This window comes from Marmota monax, unplaced genomic scaffold (assembly GCF_021218885.2).
Source record: "Marmota monax isolate L192 unplaced genomic scaffold, Marmota_monax_Labrador192_F-V1.1 WCK01_AAM20220418_F8-fsc00656, whole genome shotgun sequence".
Taxonomy (NCBI): Eukaryota; Metazoa; Chordata; class Mammalia; order Rodentia; family Sciuridae; genus Marmota; species Marmota monax.
In genome coordinates this window covers 88,628-108,328 of record NW_026694899.1, presented here as the reverse complement: position 1 = coordinate 108,328, position 19,701 = coordinate 88,628, and the positions used below count along the sequence as shown (strand labels likewise).

Genomic DNA, 19,701 nt, shown 5'->3' with positions numbered 1-19,701 from the left:
AGATAGGTTTTCTCCAGCCCTGAGTCTATATGCCTCCACATGGGGGACTGGAGTGTTGGGAGGTCAGAGAAGGAGAGGACTTAGCAGGCCAGGTCTTTGTCCTGTGAGGAGTCCTCCTACTGTAGGGGCAGGGAATGATTCTAGGCTCTGCCATGTGTGGCACGATGACATTTGCTGATGCCTCAGGCTGCTCAGTGTTGGGGGCGGGGGGCTTGTTGTGTCAGGAGCTCTGTGCTGGTCCACCCTAACATTCCATTCCCCTCCCTGGGGGAAATAGAGTCATTTCCTGGCTACCTGTCATTAGTGGATGTCCCAACTCACCCTCTCATTGGTCTTATGGGGCTGACCTCATGTTTTCTGTAAGACTCCAGTCCAGTCAGGCAAGAATGAGCCTGGTTGGCCTGCCCTCTGTTGCTGGGTTGTTGGTTGGGAAATGCAGGGTCTGGGGCAAATTCTCTTGGATAGAGCTCATGACTCCCTCTTGCTATGTTGCTTCTCCCATCCTGAGGTCAGTGAGTGGGATGCTGTCCTTTTTCTTCTTTAGAGCTCTGTGGAGGTCTCTTGCATTGCTTCCAAGGTGAATGGGGTACTTAGAGATGAGAGCAGGAAGGAGTTTACTGTATCTTGTCTGGCAAGACCTCTTCCTAGATTTCCTAACATGACTTGAGTGGTCTTTTATGGCCGTCTTGCTGTCTGGTGCAACTCCAAGCTCTTGTTGATCTGGAATTGGAAATATCCCAACAGGTTCTAATTTATTCTGAAGGAACAGGCATTTGAAAGTCACATTCTTGTAGGTACAGAGACTCACCAGACGGGTCATTGTTTCCAGACTTGTTCAGTTGACACAATCACCATATTGTTGTGTATGAGGGTTTTCTATAGCTTATTAGTAATTTGTCATTTTAATCTTAAAACACATTTTGCTGAGATTTAAAAATATATGATCATAGATCTGTATGTTTTAAGTCTTTTCTCACATCTGTTATCTTTGTTTTCTAACATTAACTATTTGTTAATTATTTAAATTTTAATGCTTTAAAATATTTTGAAAAATTAACATTAATAGCTTATTATATTTATCAATATTATTTTATGTTAAATGATTTAGATGTATCCTAAGATTTCAGCAAATATTAAATAATTGAAAATTCAACTTTCCAGAGATATTGTGTTATTTATTGAGAGGAATATCTCATGTACTTAATGTTTATCTTTTTCTTAAAGTAATTCATTTTTAAAATTTATCTTGGCTAATTGCTTATTTCTGCTTTCCTTACATTTCCTGTACTATTATTTTATTGATATTTTAAATTAATGCTTTTTGATTACCTCTCACTTTTTTTAATAAACATAAACTTTTAAGAAACAATTTTTTTTTCTTTTCCTTGATTTTTTTTTATTTGATTGATTTTATTTTTTAAAATACATGACTGTGGAATGCATTACAATTCTTATTACATATATAGACTACAGTTTTTCATATCTTTATATATAAAGTATGTTCATGCCAATTCATGTCTTTATACATGTACTTTGTTGTTTTTTGCATTATAATTCTTATTACACATATATACCACAATTTTTCATATCTCTGTATATAAAGAATGTTGACACACAATTTGTTTCTTCATATATGTACTTTGGATAATGATATCCATCACATTTAACTATCCATGCTAATCCCTAGCCCCCTCCCTTTCCTTCCCACTCCTCTTCCCTATCTAGAATTCATCTAATCCTCCCATGCTCTTCCTCTCTACCCCACTATGAGTCAGCCTCCTTATATCAGAGAAAACATTCGGCATTTGTTTTTTTGAGACTGGCTAAATTCACTTAGTATTATCTTCTCCAGCGCCATCCATTTACCTGCAAATGCCATGATTTTATTCCCTTTTATTGCTGAATAAAATTCCATTGTATATATATATGCCACATTTTTTTATCCATTCATCCACTGAAGGGCATCTAGGTTGGCTCCACAGTTTAGCTAGTGTGAATTGTGCTGCTATAAACATTGATGTGGCTTTGGGTGTAGACTGAGGAGAGGGATAGCTGAGTCAAATGGTGGTTCCATTCCCAGATTTCCAAGGAATCTCCATACTGCTTTCCATATTGGCTGCACCAATTTGCAGTCCCACCAGCAATGTATGAGTGCACCTTTTCTCCCCCACATCCTTGCCAACACTTATTGTTGTTTGTCTTCATAATAGCTGCCATTCTGACTGGAGTGAGATGATATCTTAGAGTAGCTTTGATTTGCATTTCTCTGATTGCTAGAGATGATGAGCATTTTTCATTTATTTATTGATTAATTGTATATCCTCTTCTGAGAAGTGTCTGTTCAGATCCTTGGCCCATTTGTTGATTGGGTTATTTGTTTTATCAGTGCTTAGCTTTTTGAGTTCTTTATATACCCTAGAGATTAGTGCTCTATCTGATGTGTGAGGGGTAAAGATTTGCTCCCAAGATGCAGGCTCTCTGTTCACCTCAAAGATTGTTTCTTTTGTTGAGAAAAACTTTTTAGTTTGATTCCATCCCATTTATTGATTCTTGGTTTTAATTCTTGTGCTATAGGAGTCTACCTTTCACTTTTTAATTTTAACAAACATAAGTGAATCAGAATTTTGGTTATATCCAATATATTTTGATAGCCAATATTATTATCATTATTTTGTATATATTTTTTTTCTAAATAACTTTTTGAAATTCATTATTCATAGTGTTTTAAAATTTCAATTTGTTAATTTAAAAATTGTATGCATTTTTAATAATTTTTATGTACAAGGTCTTGTGCCAAATGAAAATGTTAATTCATCTTAATATATACAACAGTTCTCACTTCTATTTTTCTAGAAGGCTAAAGTTGACTTACAGTTTTCCTCTATTTGTTATAGTGGCTGCTCTTCAGCTCTTAGCCACCAGAAGATTCTCCTAGTGACCTTCAGGAGATAGTGGTGGACTCTCAAACCCTCCTCTATGAGTGTGTTTTTGGCATTGACAGTATTTTCAGACTATTATTAAATATAATAATGTTACAGTTGACATTTTCCTGGATACAACTTTATATTGTAATCAAATTATTTTGTTAGGATATAATATTTTTATCTTGAAAGAAAAAGACGTGAATTCTTTTATGGATCTGTGACTGCATGTTTTTATGATGCCAACTTATTTTACAAAAGTCTTATACCAGTGTGCTCAGCCAATAACAATAAAGGAATAAGTGCACTAGTTTTACTCTATCTTCCTCCGTGTCAAATACCATAAAACAAATAAGTGGATCTTACCTGAGAACATATTTTTCAGGGGGAAATGTAGACAAGCATTGTTTTATTTGGTTAGTATGTACTGGGGCTGTATGCTGTACCCAAAAGATGGTCTACTACTAGAGATAGAATGCTGAACAGGCAGGAAGTAAGAGATGGGAAGAGCCAAGGATAGGGGTCTTGAGAGTTCTCTTAGAAGCTTATGGAGTGAGGTGTCAGCCAGTCTGCAGGGGAAATGGCAGGGCTTTGCTCTTGTGACCATGTGGTATAAAATGCTTGTTGATCTTGTAGTTGCTACAGGGCTGGAGATTCATCTTAATGTAACAACTAATTAAGAGACATATTTGAATGTGCTTCATTTTGCAGGCTAATTACACTTTTTATTTTGTGGACCATCTAAAAATTTTATCAGAAACACTACTGAAGCTATCAAGTCTTTTCCAGGGAAGTGGAAATGGCCAGATGTTCAGCCAACTGCAGGTGAGTGGTGAGTGCCTTAGCCACTGAGGCTGGGAGAGCTGCCTGCTAGAGTCTGTCTGAGACATTGGAGAAGCCCTCTAGAAGATTCTACAAAGTCCTATCAGGCATGGTTTTCCCAGATGAAGAGTGGAATTGACATAAGATTGGATTCATGTAAGAACTTCTTGTGTCTTTTCAGTGTCTACCCATGCAAAACAGTGCTATTATGTGAATGATGAATAATTTGATAATGTTTACCAATTCCATATTAAATTTATTTTAAAGAGTTTGCATTCTTCCCAATTACAAATCTATTTTTTGTTATCATTTCCTAAGATTCTGTATTGACAACCTAATGTTGACAAAATAAGTGGGTTACGATTTTAAATGGCTTCTTCAGAGTGCGACCATCATTAACAGCTAAACAGATAGTTTACCTAGTAAATTTTTAGGGAATTTTTGAAATCCTAGCTTATGTTAGATCTGACCAGAGAAAATAGGTCTGCATTTTGGTTCACGTTTGGTTTATTCTTTACCTATCAGACAAGTAGTTCAGGTTGTGGAATGCAGATCCAGATCATTCGGGTTTGAGTCCAAATTCCTCTGCATTCCACCACCTGTGTGATCTTGTACTTGTTGCTGAACCTCTCTGGGCTGTGGGCCTCATACTTGTGAAATGAGGAAATAATAGTAGCTATGAGGTCTAAGTGAGATGGGATATGTAAGGCACTTGGAAATAAGTTGTGACACAGAGGAAATACTGCAGTGTGATTCCAGGTCCTCCAAGAAGCAGATGCCAAGGTGAGATTCTATGCAAGAATTTTATTATGAGAAATGGCTCTTAAAAAAAGAGGGAGCTGGCAAAGTTTTTTGGCAAGGTCATCTCCAACAGTGATGCAAATCAAACCTGGAGAGAAGGTGGGGGGTATTCTGGTCAGCCCTGCAATTGAATGAACACTGGGCAAGGCTGTGAAGGAGCTGTCGAGATAAGGCTGGTTATCAACAGAGGAGTCCTGGGTCCCGAGTCCCAGTGGCTCCTAGGAGTGGGCCTACCATGATGGTCCTTGTCCAGGAGCAGTCTGTGGAGGTGCAGAGTCCGGGCAATCCGGTGCATGCAGAATGCAACAGTGGGAACTTGGTCCCTTCTGTTCCTTGTAGTTGGAGGTCTACGATGCTCATTTTTAAAATTCGCTCAGGTATATTCCTTAGCTATTATTGTATTGTTATTCTTCTTTAATTTGTTTGCTCATGGATTAAGTTGTTAATAAATAGATCAGCAGACTTTTTTTTCTGCAATGGTTCAGGTAGTAAATAGTTTAGATTTTGATAAGGACTCTGCTGCCACTGCAAATAGTGACACACAATATTATGTGAAGTGCCAAGCTGACAGTATGCAAAGAACCTTGATGACATAAAGATGTAACTAACCCTGCCTCAAACACTGGGCAGGTCCTTTGGAAGTCTGTAGTTCAGCTGAGTGCCGTTTATTCCGTAGTCATGTCAGAAATTACAGCCACATATCCAATCACCTGAAGAACTTTTTATCTTACAACGAATCACATAAGTCTTATCCTATTTCTTAGCATTGGCATCATGTTCAGGGAGAGCTACCAGTGTCTGTACTGAAGTCCAAACTTGGTTCTGCCACTAGATGGAGGTGTTGGTGCCTTTATGCGATGCCCATGATTTAGTCCTGTTTTCCCCATCAGTAAAAGGCAACAGTAATTTCCGCATGGAGTGTCCCTGAGATTAAATGACATAATGTATAACAAAGTACCCTGTATGTTATCTGGCAAATAACTAATATCCAAAGAAAGAAGATAGGATTTTTTTAAAAAAAGTACAAGCACTCAGATTTCATAATAAAGTCTTGTCATCCTCACACGTAATTAGGTAGAATCATCATGTGAAGTGAAGCAAGTATGAGGAATGCAGAAGGTACATGCTATTTGAGAATTCCTAACATGAAATTCCCAAGTATGAGCTTATGTGGGGCAACAAAGCGTGCATAACATATAAATATTCTCTAAGGAACTAGTAAATTCCAAAATTAATCTCACTTTTTCATTCTGTATTCAGCCTCAGTATCAGCATTTTTTTTTTTTGTCAGATGTTGGATGTAGACGAACAATGAAAGTAAATGCATGCTAATTTCAAAATCAAGATGCAAACTTTCATTAAGGTGATGACAATCATTTTGGAGAAATCTCCTTAGTAATACCTTTGACAAATGGGATAGTGTTAGAGCCACTGATAATGGGAGGACAGTGGTACAGATGATGCAATGAACGTTTCTTCCAAAGATGAGGATTTGCACATTATAGGCTTAAAAGAGGGCCGAGGGAAAGTCAGAGTCCTTCTTCAGTGTTTTGGATGATCCTTTTTTACAACCAGTCTGTGGAAAAGTCATGTGAAGGAAGGGATCATATAGAAAGTAAAGGATCTCCACATAGCTCCATTAGAAAAATTTGCCCAAAAAGTCACTAATTAATTTATTTCTCATTTTCAGTATTAGCACATCATTATAATAATACCCTAAAATTTCATAATCATTACTTTGGTTTTTCAAGGTGAAGACTTAATCAAATGTTAACTCCTTATTTATGTGATGTTTTAGAACTTCTCTTAAAGTGTATTTGGTTTGCCTTTTTCCAATAAGATGAAACATTGAATAAGTCTAGTAAGTTATTCAATAAGGAAACATGAAACAATTATTTTTTTAAAGCTCTACCATTTTCCTTTAGGAAGCGCTGAACAACAAAATCATAAGAAAATTTGTAGAAAGCCAGTTTCACATTGATGTGGACAAACTCACTGAAAACCTCCAGACTTATGGTGAGTGAGCTGATGCACAGGTCAGGATTCATCTGTTCAGTGACTCTGCTCTGTGGGTCTTCCCCTTTGGTCATGAAGTTTCTGGGTGATATTTCCAGGTTACTTGTCCTTTTGGTTTCTATGTTCTTATCTGTAACCTGAAATGCTTGAACTAAATACACTCCAAAGTTTGTGCATACCTGTAGTTTTCTGATTTGATGATTCAGGGTTTGACTTGTAAAGAACTTAGTTAAAAAGGAAGGCTTCTGATTAGAATGAAAAAACTCTGAGTTACAAAGCAAGTGTATGAAAAAGTTAATATTGAGTTAATAGTATATTGAAAGCAGTTGCATTGACTTGAAAATGTGGAAATCAGATTAAAAAAATCTACCAATTATCAAACATTTATTATACTTCTACTACAATCCATGAATACATTTAGGTGTTTCACAAATAGAAGATACAAAGACAGCAGGTCCATGCAGGGATCTGGAGAGGAGTGTGAGCTATTTTGGTCCCACAGCACTTTGCAGAAGATGGGATGCCTATGCTTAGAAGCAGTGACAGTGAGACAGAATCAAGACTCTGTTAGGAATATGACAAGGGGCATGTCAAGGGCATGCCAAGGTCAGTAGCCTAACCCCGCTGGGGGACCTGGAGACAAGAAAAAGTTGTATGTCAGTTTTCTGGTTCTGGTACATTGGCATTCTGCTTTGTGCAAGGGACAAGGCTCAGATCTGCTTGAAGCAAGTGGCTTAGAAGAAGTCAAGGTTTTCTATTAGGCATAGTACTTCCCTTCTATGAAAAAAGTATTTGGTGAATGTACCACTTAATTGAAGTTAATAATACAGGTTGAGTATCCCTTGCCTGAAATACTTGGAACTATTTGAGATTTGGGATGTTTTTAGATTTTTGGAGTATTTGAATAGGCATAATGTATTAGCTTGGGGATAGGACCCAAGTCTAAAGACAAAATTCCTTATGCTTCACGTATACCTCATATACAGTTAAAAGGCACATGATAATTTACAAGCATCACTATGCTTGTAAAACTACAGCTTTACAGTATGGAATTTTCCACCTATGGTTCATTTCAGCACTCTGAAAGTTTCAGATTTTGAAGTATTTCAGATGGTTTTATGATTTTAGGATGCTTAATCTGTATTACAAAATAAATGTCACTGCCTAAATAATATTTTCAATTAAAACATTTTTTTTGTAAAACATGTCTTAATTGAAAAGCTTATTCATAACAAGGCTCCCATCTTGTGTTGTTGGAACCAAAGATTGACAGAAGTCCAAGAGACTTTTGGTCCAGAACATGCATGGTCTCATCCCTTTGCACCTGCAGTGGTGTGGATGTTGATTTGGTTGTCTTACAGTATGCAATGTACTTGGGTCCCATTTGTTCAAAATGCTGCTGCTGAGAACCAACTGTTTCAGTCAGCTATTTTGCTTCTGTGACTAAAGGACCCAACTACAACAATTATAGAGGAGGAAGAGTTTATTTGGATGCTTATGGTTTCAGAGGTCTCAATCCATAGACAGCCGGCTTCATTCCTTGGGGCTTGAGGTGAGGCAGAACATCATGACGGCAGATTGTGGCAGAGGGAAACAGCTCACATGGTAATTCGAAAGCAGAGAAATAGAAAAACTCCACCCTTCAGATACAAATATATACTCTAAAGCCACATCCCCGAGTCCCACCTCCTCCAGCCTCACCCCACCTGCCTTCAGTTACCACCCAGTTAGCCCCATCAGGATTAATTCACTGACTGGGTTAAAACTCTTAGGACCCAATCATTTCTCTTCGGAACCTTCCTGCAGTGCCTACACATGAGCTTTTGGGGGATACCTCATATCCAAACCAAAACAACAACATTGCTTTTGAATAGTTTTTTTCTATATATAAACTTATATTATAAAATTAAGAGGAATTCAGAAATTCAGACATTTCTCTACAAGTGTGTGGGATCCCAAAATGTGAGATTCACATGGAAGATTCAGATTATGAAGTAAATTCCTTCCCCTGTCCCAAATTTGGGGACTGAAGATCCTCTTATCAGCTAGGAGGGAATGGGTTATTTTCCAAGTGACACTGCACAGCCCTTCATGAACAAGCACAGTGTGAAGACAGGCACCCTGCAAGGCTCTGGTTGTGGAGGATTGATCATAGAGGAGAGGCAAATTTCTATTCAGTTTTTGATTTTTGTGATGCTGAGGACCTTATGCATGCTAGGCAAGTGCTCTAACTCTGAGCTGGACCCTGCACATCCCATTTATAACTCCTTAGCTAAAGAATTCACTCACCTTTCTGCATACATCCTTTTAAAATTTAGACCTTCATCATACATATATTTATTCATCCTATAACCAGTATCTGGAGACTGCCCTAAAATGACTATTTGAAATTATATTAATGCAATCCCTGGGAATGTTTTCCTACCCACTGTGTGAATTTTATACATTATCTAACTTTACTTTTTTTTGCTTATCATACAAGCAATATATATCTGTCATAGAACCATTACAAGATACAAATAAACCAGAAGAAAAAGCCACTCTTCATCTCATCAAAGATAGCTATTGTAAAAGCCTTGGAGTTCTTTTTCAGACAGATTTATATGTACTTACGTGAGTGCAGGTATGTGCATTTTGACAAAAATGATCATATTATCCTTATCATTTTTAAAATGGTTTGTAAAAACTCTATTGAAAAGGTTCTTCATATTCAAAACTATTGACTTTGTTACTAAGAGTGTTCTGAGCCCCTTCCTTCCATTTTTATTCCTGAGTATGAACTGCTTTAAACTTATTTAGTGATTTCTTCTGGATTGGTTATTATAGCCTTAAATGATATGCCTATAGTAGTCTTTCTTGATTTATTCATTGTAGGAATTATCAATAGATTTCCTGTTCTGAAGGATGGAGATTGAGTTCTGCATCACACCATTTCCCCGCCTGGTTGCTCCCACTATGGTTATATGACCATTCTAGTTGTAATAAAACATAATGACTAGATAAATATTGTCCTATGAAGAACTAGGCTATGCATGATAATGAAATTTCCTTTTTTACAATGTTCCCCCTTTCCTGAAGATTCTTGTTTTCTTGCTTTTACATGCAACATTTGCTCTTCCTTACCCTGCCCCCACTGTGCCAATCTCTTCTTTATGTTTAGTCCTTCTGTCTATGCAGACAGCTGTCAGAGCTCCTCCCTCCCTCCCACCCTTGCAAAGGCAATTGATCCTTCTGACCATCACTGGGCTGCTTTCCTGGGAATTCTTTGCTGTCTGGGCATGAGCTAACACAATTCCTGGGGTCCACATCTTCATTTTTATTTTATTTCCATGTTGTGTTGGCTCATATTCAAAAATGTCATCTGAAAGATGGGTGCAAAAAGGAAAAAAAAAATCGGAGTAATTTTACCTAGCAGTCTCATCAAATCTGAAGACTTGGTGGAAATATTTTATTCTTAATTTTTTTAAGAACAATGATTTGTGTACTCTCTCTCTTTCCCTACCCCCCTTTTTATCAGTCTTGTTAGAAAATATCAATATTTATTAATATTTTCACAAAAATATTTGATTTATTGCATTATCTCTTTATGCTTATTTTCTATTTCATTAATTTTGGGTCTTTTCTGTATTGGCCTCATCATTTTATGATCTTTGGTGGTTATTTTGTTTTTGTTGTCATTTACCAAGGATTGAACTCAGAGATGTTCAACCACTTAGCCACATCCCCAGCTTTTTTTATATTTTGAGACAGGGTCTTGATAAGTTGCTTAAGGCTTTGCTAAATTGCTGAGACTGGCTTTGACCTTGCCATCCTTCTGCATCAGCCTTCTAAGCCACTGGGATTAGAGGTGTGTGCCACTGTGTCTGGTTTTTCTTTCCTTTTTTCCAAATAACTCCTTGAGTTGGATACTTATATCATCAATTTCCATCATTTTAATCTTTTCTATATTAATACATATTATGTTATTATATATATGCACATATATATATATGATTAAACATTTCCCTTTGAACATTGCCTTAAATGCATCTCACAAGTTTTGATATGTTCCACTTACCTTATCAATTAAAACTATTTTTTTCATATCTAGTATAATTTTTTGTGTTTTGGGTAATTTAAAAGACTATAGTTTCTACATATCTGGATTTTCTATTATCTTTATATCTCTGCTTCACAGTGGTCAGAGAATGTACTCTATCAAAATGATGACATTTGTTTCAAATCTCTTGAGACTCGCTTAATGTCTATACACATGGTTAACATTGGTTTCTGTATACAATGGTTCTGCTACTGTTGAGTACAATCCTGTGTATCCTGTGTGCTTGTTTTATCAGTTATTAATTTTCCATTATGATTGTAGATCTGTTTCTCCTGTAAGTTCTGTTAATTTTGGTCTTATATATTTTGATACTGTATTTTATTTTCTTCTGAGAACATATATGAGATATTTATATTTCCCCATTAGTATTTCAATTCTTCCTTTCCTTCCTTTCTTTCTTTCTCTCTTCTTCTCCCTTCCTTTTCCCTCTCCCTCCTTGTTTCCTCTCCCCACTCTTTTTTTCCTATTTCTTCCCTTTCCTTTTCAGAAGTTTTAGTATGACTTGATTTGGTATTTTTTTAAGAGAAAAATTGCATGGTTTTGTAGCACTTCTTGAATCAGTGGCTTGATAGCTTAGGGAAAAGTTGTGGCCATTATGTGATAAAATATTTCTTCTGACCATTTCTCTCTGTCCTTTTCTGCAACTCTAATTAAACATGACTAAAATTTTTCATACTATCCCTATTGTTCTTATATTCTTTTCAATGTTTTCCAACCTTTTATTTTCTCTCTCTGCTTCAGCTTGTGAATTTTTTGTCAGTTTTTGAATCTATTAATTCTCTCTTTAGTTGAGTCTAATTTGATAATAGACATTCCCATATAACTTTTTTTAAATTTCAGTTATTGTATTTTCCATTCATATTTACATTTTTTTAAAAAAGAGATTTTAGTTCTCTACTAAAGATTCCTCTAGTTCAACCTAACTTTTAGAAATAATAATCATATTTTGAAGTGTATGTTGTGAACTATAACAATTCATTCTTTTTGTGAATTGTTTTTAAAGTCTATTTTTTCTCTTGTTTTTTGATTATTTAGTTTTATCTCTAGGAACATTAGATATTTTTTCATTAAATATCAGGCATTATCTATAAAAAAAATATCTATCTGGGTCTCCAGATAGTGTTAACTTTCTTCAGATAATGTCATTTTGCTCTTTCTGGCAGAGAGCTATGGTAGGCCCACTCTCTCTTCTTTAAACAGGATTGATTTATAGTTTGCTTTTGTCCCTGAGTAGCTTCCTTAAGATACTACAACAAAAGCTGATATTTTCCAGGGTCCACATGCTGTGTTGTCCCTGGAGTTAAAGCTGTATTGGGATTGCTGGAGATGAATCCTCCCAGTCCTTGGTGATATCAAATAGCAGACATTTTCCTTTTCTCACCAAAGATCTTGGACCTTCAAGTCTTTGGTACCTTGGTAGCTTTTTAAAGACTTTATAAAGATTCTTAAAGTGTCATTTGTATTTTCTAAGTAGAAAAATTTGTCAGGGATAAGTTGTTCTCTGTTACACTAAGCAGAAAGTTCTTCAATGATATTAAGTTCTTTTAATCTAAAGACTATCAACCTTTAATTAGGGGAAATTTTCTTGTCATTATTTCTGTGATATTTTTACCTCCAATTAAAAGATAAAGTCATTTTTATCTTTAGGGTTATTGTTGTTGTTACCTTTTTTTTGTTGTTGTTGACTTATTTTGAGTTCTTTGAAGAATTTTCTTACCCATTGATGTTAAAATCTGACTGGACATTTTTATGTAAGTGGAAATTATTGTGATTCAGTTTAGATCAATGATTCTCAGCTGACATTCTCCAGGGTCAACTGGCAATGTGTGGAGGTTGTTTGGGTTGTCACAGCTGGTGAGATGTTACTGGTATCTGATAGGAAGAGGCTTGGGTACTACCAAACATCCTACAATGTGTAGGACAATCTATCACGATGCATTGTAGGCTCAAAGTGTCTGCCATGCATGGATTAAGAATCATCCCCTTAAAGCAATAGGTTGGAGTCACTTGTTGAAAATGATTAGGTTCTTAAATTCTCCAGTCTGCTTTTGCTAATTCTTGCTATGCCAAGGATCCTTAGTTATAATCATTGGATGGAAAACGATGGCCATCTTTTATTGTTATCTAGAATTTGAAACCAAATTATAGCAGAATTTCATACTATGTTAACCTATGTGTGAACTACAGGATTCTTGTCTTGTTCTGTAGGACTAAGAGTGGGCCTTTGCATCTTTCTCATGACTGCTCTTGTTCCAAAGGCCCTTTATGTTCTCCTTTGTCCCATATCTTACTGCATACCATAGGAGATGGAGTGATCCAAGAAGACAAGGACTCAGTTTCAGGCTCCTGGGGGTTCATCCCCAGAGTCCTGTCCTCTTCATTCCACCCTTTTTCCTCAGCAGTGTTCCTTTATCCTGCAGGTTAGAGAGAACACAGGAAGTCTCCACAGTGAAAGCACATGCATTTAATACCTGACTACATTTTATCAGTCAATACATGGTACAGGAACTGTTACCCAACAAGGATATTGCTGCTTTCTTCTCAGAGGAAGGAGATCAACATAGTATTCCAAGACCCAGTGAGATTCATGAGCAGCTTTTGCTTTCATTCCTAATTATATATGTGTGTGTGTGTGTGTGTGTGTGTGTGTGAACCTTTATTCTTGATTTCTACAAATGATTGCTTCTAAGACACTCTACAGATACCAAATTCACAGTTGCTCAGTCCCTTATATATAATGGTGTATATTATAACCTATGCACATCCTCCTTTGGATTACTTATAATAACAAATAAAATGTAAATGCTATGAAAATCCTTGTACTATATTGTCTAGAGAATAATTATAAGATAGAGGTCTGCACATGTTCCGTGCAGACACAGTTTTTTTTTTGACTACTTTGGATCTGAAGTCAGCTGAATCCATGGATGCAGAACCAAAGACATGGAACTATGGGCACAGAGGACTGAAAATACACACACACACACACATGTATTTTCCCACCTCTGTGTTTATGCCTTCCAATTATACACATGATTCAGCTTCTTAAGGCCTTGTTTAAAAAGCAGCTAGCTTTGATTCCTGCCCTGGAAGATAATTAAAGCTATACTATATATACTGAGGTCAAGCCACTCTTTATTGCATTTAACATCCAGATCTACATGCAGATAAATTTTCTAACTAAACTTACAGGGAAACATATTTCATAACAAATGGTCAGCATGTAACAATGCAATATAAAGATACCCTCCATTTGATCCATCCTATAAAATTTAAAAACCTCTCCAACTCTGTCTTAAAAGCTCAATTCCCCAACAATGGATAATGCATTCTTTGGTCTTTTCTTTTTTAAAAAAAATATTTATTTTTTAGTTTTTTAGATGGACACAATATCTTTCATTTTTATGTAGTGCTGAGAATCGAACCCAGGGCCTCACGCATGCTAGGCAAGCACACTACCACTTGAGCCACATCCCCAGCCCTGGTCTTTTCTTTTTTAAATGCTCTGCTTAGTTTCATTCAGAGGAATCAAAAATAGGTAATTTATACATATATAACACACATACGTACATATATGCATAAAACTTTAAGTTTCACAACAATCTCATGGGGATAGTTTGCTTTACTCATGCTATAAATAAGGAAACTAAAACTTTGAAAGACTGAATAACTTTTTGATGTTAGACATGGAATAAATAGAAGAACTGCTACTGGAGTGGAGCTGTGTCTTGTCAATTTTGCAGCACTCAGGTGTCTTATGTTTTGATGGCTCCCAACACTATCATTGCACATAAGAATATCCAAGTGTAGCTCTATACTCCTACTATTTAGAAAACAACAGAATCTCCAAGGGAGTTTTCATCACAGTCACTGCATAACCCATAAATACCACACCTTGAAGTAGCATTTCACAGCAAAAAAAGACATCTCTAGACCCTGATATGTGGAGACTATAGCAGGTGCCAGGCAGGGTACCAGACCTCATAGATAGTCATGGAGACAATATGATGAATTGTGTACAGGCATCACTTTTTCTTCAACATTTGGGGGAAATTGGATAAATAATTTTATACTAAATTAATGGGCAGTAGACTAATGCAATATATTTTTTCTCATATGCACCAATGTCATTTCACAAAAATTTTACCTTGTAAAGACTTATTCAGGATCTCTGTTGTCTCCTTGCATTTTCCACCCTATTCTCTCCTTTTTCACTAGTGTCTGCAGTGGAAATTAGAGAGGTCAATACTGCATGCTGGGGTCACCAGCCAAGGGCAGTTTCAGACACACGGTACCATCTTGGAGAGGGACATAGAGGAACTACTAATGTCAGTTTTATTCCTGCATCAGCCAAGCCAGGCCAGCGTGCAGCCATCTATCTCTCCAGAACAGATGAATGGGAACACTGAACTTTCCATCTTGGGTGAGGTGGGTGTGGGGTGGGTAGAAGCCTGAAAATCCACCTGCCACCCAGAACATTGCTTAAATCATGCCATGTTACCTGAGCCAATATCCGAGACTTAGAGCAAGTTAAAGGCAGTGTGTTTTTTTCCTGTGCCTCTATTATAAATCAATTTTATATATTAATAACTCTGATATTGTGGAATTTTGGTTGCATGCTCACTCTGTACCAGACACAGTGAGGATAAGATGTGTTACTTGCTTTATTTAATTTTACCTTAAGATGATAATTACAGGGTAGATTATGATCATTCCCATTTCATAAACAGGATGAGGATTAAACATCCATAGCTGCCCACTGGGGAGTGGTGAGGAAGTACTCAACTCTATTTGACACTTAGACTAGAAGACCCAGACAGCAAAGGACCTGTTTCCATATCCAGGCCCAGGGAGCTCCATAACTAGAAACTGTTGAAACCAGCACCCTGTGCCTTTCTGTCCAGTGAGGAGGGTCTGGTACCAGGCAGGGAAGGGTGTATGGAGGCCAGAATAGACCATAGCCATCCTTTTTAGCATTCCAGGTCAATGCCAAGGCCATGCCATTAACTCTGAGGCTCAGAACCTCTCTGAGGGCTCCCAAGATGTTCTGTGGTAGGCTCCCTCCCATTCTCCAAAGTAGAAAATACCTTCCTAGTTGTGGGGGCTTCAGGACACAGAGAGGTGGAGGACCCCTGACTTGGGATCCCTCTAGTTCCTCTCTGGTTGCATCATCCAAACAGGCAAATATTCTTTCTAGCCCTAAACCATAAAAATTGTTGACTGTGAAACTGTTGAGAAATGAAAACTGCCAGTCAATTACATGTCTCCATGTTTGATGCTGCTGGACTGTAGCCTGAGCTACTTTTCTCTTATGGGAACAAGTTGTAACCTCGCTTTTTATAGTGCTTTTGGAGAGGCTGTTCCAGAAGCTGATGTCCACCAACTGCTTGAGACTAGAATATGCAGGTCCCCATAGCCAATGCAGTGGTCATGGGCAACTAATAGCTATTCCACACAGTGATTTTATTCATGTAGTTTTATGATTGGCTGTGTCTTTTTTGGCATATTTTCATGTATGTTCAGTTCTTTCCAATTCTCTTCTTTATAAAATCCTGAGTGGGGAAAGAGACTCTCTCTGGATGTCATGAGGGAGAGGGTGGGTGGAGCCCCTTCTGCCGTGAACATCACACCAACCAGGTGAGCATTTTTCCAGAACAATGGGGAGAAGGCGGCTTTCTCTCAGACATGCTTTAAGAGTGGGAGGCACATATGCCCTCTGTATAGTGGCCTATGACTTGGGGCTATGATGCATCATCTGCTAGCAGGGCCTCAGACACAGCAAACTGAGAAGCTCTGTTCCTACCCAACCACTCATGTGTTCTATGATCTCTCAGGATGCCTTCCCTCCCCAGGTGTGTTCTGTGTATTCATTCTATACTCTTTTTTGGGGGATGGGGTGTACTGGGCATTGAACTCAAGACACTAGACCATAGAACCACATCCCCAGCCCTATTTTGTATTTTATTTAGAGACAGGGTATCACTGAGTTGCTTAGTGGCTTGCTTTTCAGAGGCTGGCTTTGAACTCATAATCCTCCTACCTCAGACTCCCCAGCTGCTGGGGTTACAGGTGTGCACCACTGCACCTGTCTCTTTCTATACTGTTTCTATTCTATATTCTGTCTCTAGGTTCCTTTTTTTCCAAGTACTTTCTGAAACAGAGTGAAAACACACACACACAAAAGCAAAAACCCATCCTTCACCCCAAAAAACAAAACAAAACAAAAAACAAGACACCTCAGCATTTTTCCCTGAAAATGTTTAATGTTCAGCTTCTAGAGCCAAGATGTTGCTAATGCAAATCTCTTGGTGTATTTCATTTCCAATGTACAACTAAGACATAGGGTGCAGGAGGACTGTGTTTCCTCAGTGCCAATACTCATTGATAATTTTTTTCTGTAAAATTAATACCATAAAGTGACTTTCACAAAATACCTGCTGCTTCAGAGGAGTCATACTTCTTAGAGTTACTTGATCCAAGTTGGAACATCAACTTTTTTTTTTTTTCCTGAGTTCTCTGAAAGATTTTCACCCTACTCTTCATAGACCTTTCCGTCTTTGTTTATTTTGTCTGGTTCTCACTATCACAAATTTCCTTGGGATTTAATCTTACCCTTTTGTTCATCAACTTTTTTTTTTTTACTTTCTATTTAGATGCATTGGCATTATAGATAACTTATATAAAAAGTAGAATTTACAGTTGGCAAATAAGTAGCAAATTTTGCATATGAACAAAATTTCACTCTTTTGAAAAATTTTGAATGAAGGAATTCATATTCATTTTCAACTTTGTTTTTGCAATCCCCTATATGTGAACAATAAGGACTGAGGTGAAACAGAAGTTGATGTGTTGTAATCTGTTTACTTTCCTCAGGAGGGATGCTAGACAAGATGTTTAACCATGTAGGAGCTGGACGCTTCCGTTTCTTGGGCCAAATCTTGGTGAATCTCTCTTCTTGCGTGGTATTGGATCGCTTCCAGGCTGTGGAGTCAGCTGACATCCTGGAAACTAAAGCCCATGAACTCATGAATAAAAACAACTTCTTGGCCAGTAAGTAAGGAGCAAATATGTTCACAAGGGCACTGCCTCTCCAAGATGGTCATTTTGCATATTTTTCCTTAATGTTACCTTACGTTGGCTCTAAAAGAAAAGGGGTCTTTTCCAGATAAAACATAAATAAGCAGAAACATACATCGAGTTAATGGAAAGCTGGGCTTCATGCCATAATAACCAATGACATTTTCAGCATCCTGAAGAGAATGCAACTTGATGTATCTGTTTTACTATTTTTTTTTTGGACATTATTTTGTGGTCACATTTTTCCTGACTGAAGTTATGCTTTAATTTCCTCTATAGTCTTTATTTTTAACATAGTATCTTGATATCCTGGCTGGGGGAAAAAGACAGTTGTCAATTAGATTCCATTATTATATGTGTACCTATTCAAGTTAAGTATAATATATCCTTTTCTATTCTTTTTGAACAAAAAATTATTATTATTTTTATTAATTTTGGTGCCAGGGGTTGATCCCAGGGCTTTGTACAAGCTAAGTTCACGCTGAACCACTGAGCTACATCTCCAGCCTCCAATTATGTATTTATTTTCGTGAGGTTTTATATTTTTTGCTGGGACCACCATGGTAAAGTATTATAGCTTGGGTGACATAAGCAATACAAATTTGTTCTGGAAGCTGGAAATCTAAGATCAAGACAACCAGAGAATGGAAATGTTGCACTCCATTTGTGTACGATGAATTGAAATGCATTCTGGTGTCTTGAACAACTAAGTAGAATAAATAAAAAATAATAAATTAAAAAAATTTTAAAAAGACATTCATTAGTTCGTTTTGAAGATAGTGAGGGACAGATATTCTGTAAATGTCTTTCATTGGCTTGTAGATGGCTATCTTCCTCTATAGCTTTATATAATCTTCCCTCTATGTTGTCTCAGTGTCCAGGTTTCCCCTTTTCATAAAGACAATGTTATATTGAACTTGGGCCCACCCTATAGGCCTCATTTTATCTTGATAATTCCTCTCAAGATGCTGTCTCCAAATGTGGTCACATTCTGAAGTCCTAGCGGTTAGGACTTCAACATAAATTTTGGGAGAACACAATTTATCTCGTAATAGGGTTTTGCATAAAATGTAAAGGACCCATGTAACATAAGACAGAATCCATATACTTGAGTTATGAGTGCTACGTAACCTCAGAGGTGGATTCTGTGCCTCCAGATGCATCTGCCACTTGAAGAAAGGAAGGACTGATTACTTGAGAAGGCTCACACAATTTTTCAAATCCTCCCTCAAATAAAATACTATCATATGTCACCATAGCATGGTTTTATTAATAAAGATAAAAAGGTATGTTGGACTGGGAATCAGGTCTTGGATCAAGTTTACCACACATTGCTTGTGGAACTGAGCCTTGATTTTGCCTTCCTGGGGTTAGAGTCTCTTCCTGTAGGTGCAGGAGGCTGTGCTGAAGCCCACAATCCACCAGTCTTCCAGTCTGAGCAGTGTGACACGTGTATGCCCCTACCTAAGTTGTGATGATGATTTATTTTTCCTTTTCTGCCACTAGGTGTCATATTCAACAGTTCCTTAGTCCGCAGGAGAATCAGATCGACATCTCTCAAATTGCCACCCCATGTCACATATACAATTCGGACCAGCGTCTTACACAGCATGAGAACAGATATGATAAAAAACCCTTCTTGGAAGTTCCATCCTCAGAGTCTACCAGCTGATGGGTTAAAATATAACTACATCTTTGTCCCACTGCAAGACATGATTGAAAGAGCCATCATTGAAGTACAGACTGGCCAGGAAGCCCTGGAGCCGACCACTCAGACGCAGGCAGCCCCCTACCCATGCCACACCAGTGACCTGTAAGTAGCTATAGTCAAGCCAAGCTTTCCTCCAGTGTCTACCTGCAGGGAGAGGAATTCTGCATTTGGAAAACAGAATAGAGAAAAAGATCCTTAAGCTTTTCTATAGTCATCTCAAAGAGTTTTCTTTTTAAAACCTACTTTTCCTATTA

At 37.3% G+C, this 19,701-nt stretch overlaps 1 protein-coding gene across 1 annotated transcript in view; it reads left to right on the top strand.

Moving 5' to 3' along the window:
• The window catches only part of Abca13 (ATP binding cassette subfamily A member 13), a gene marked incomplete at both ends in the record, with an annotated part of 188,208 nt that overhangs the window by 92,912 nt on the left and 75,595 nt on the right, over positions 1-19,701 (top strand). Inside the window, 4 exon segments of the mRNA XM_058573520.1 lie at positions 3,633-3,746; positions 6,470-6,560; positions 17,533-17,709; positions 19,243-19,549. Of these exon segments, the coding sequence (XP_058429503.1) occupies positions 3,633-3,746; positions 6,470-6,560; positions 17,533-17,709; positions 19,243-19,549 (689 nt within the window).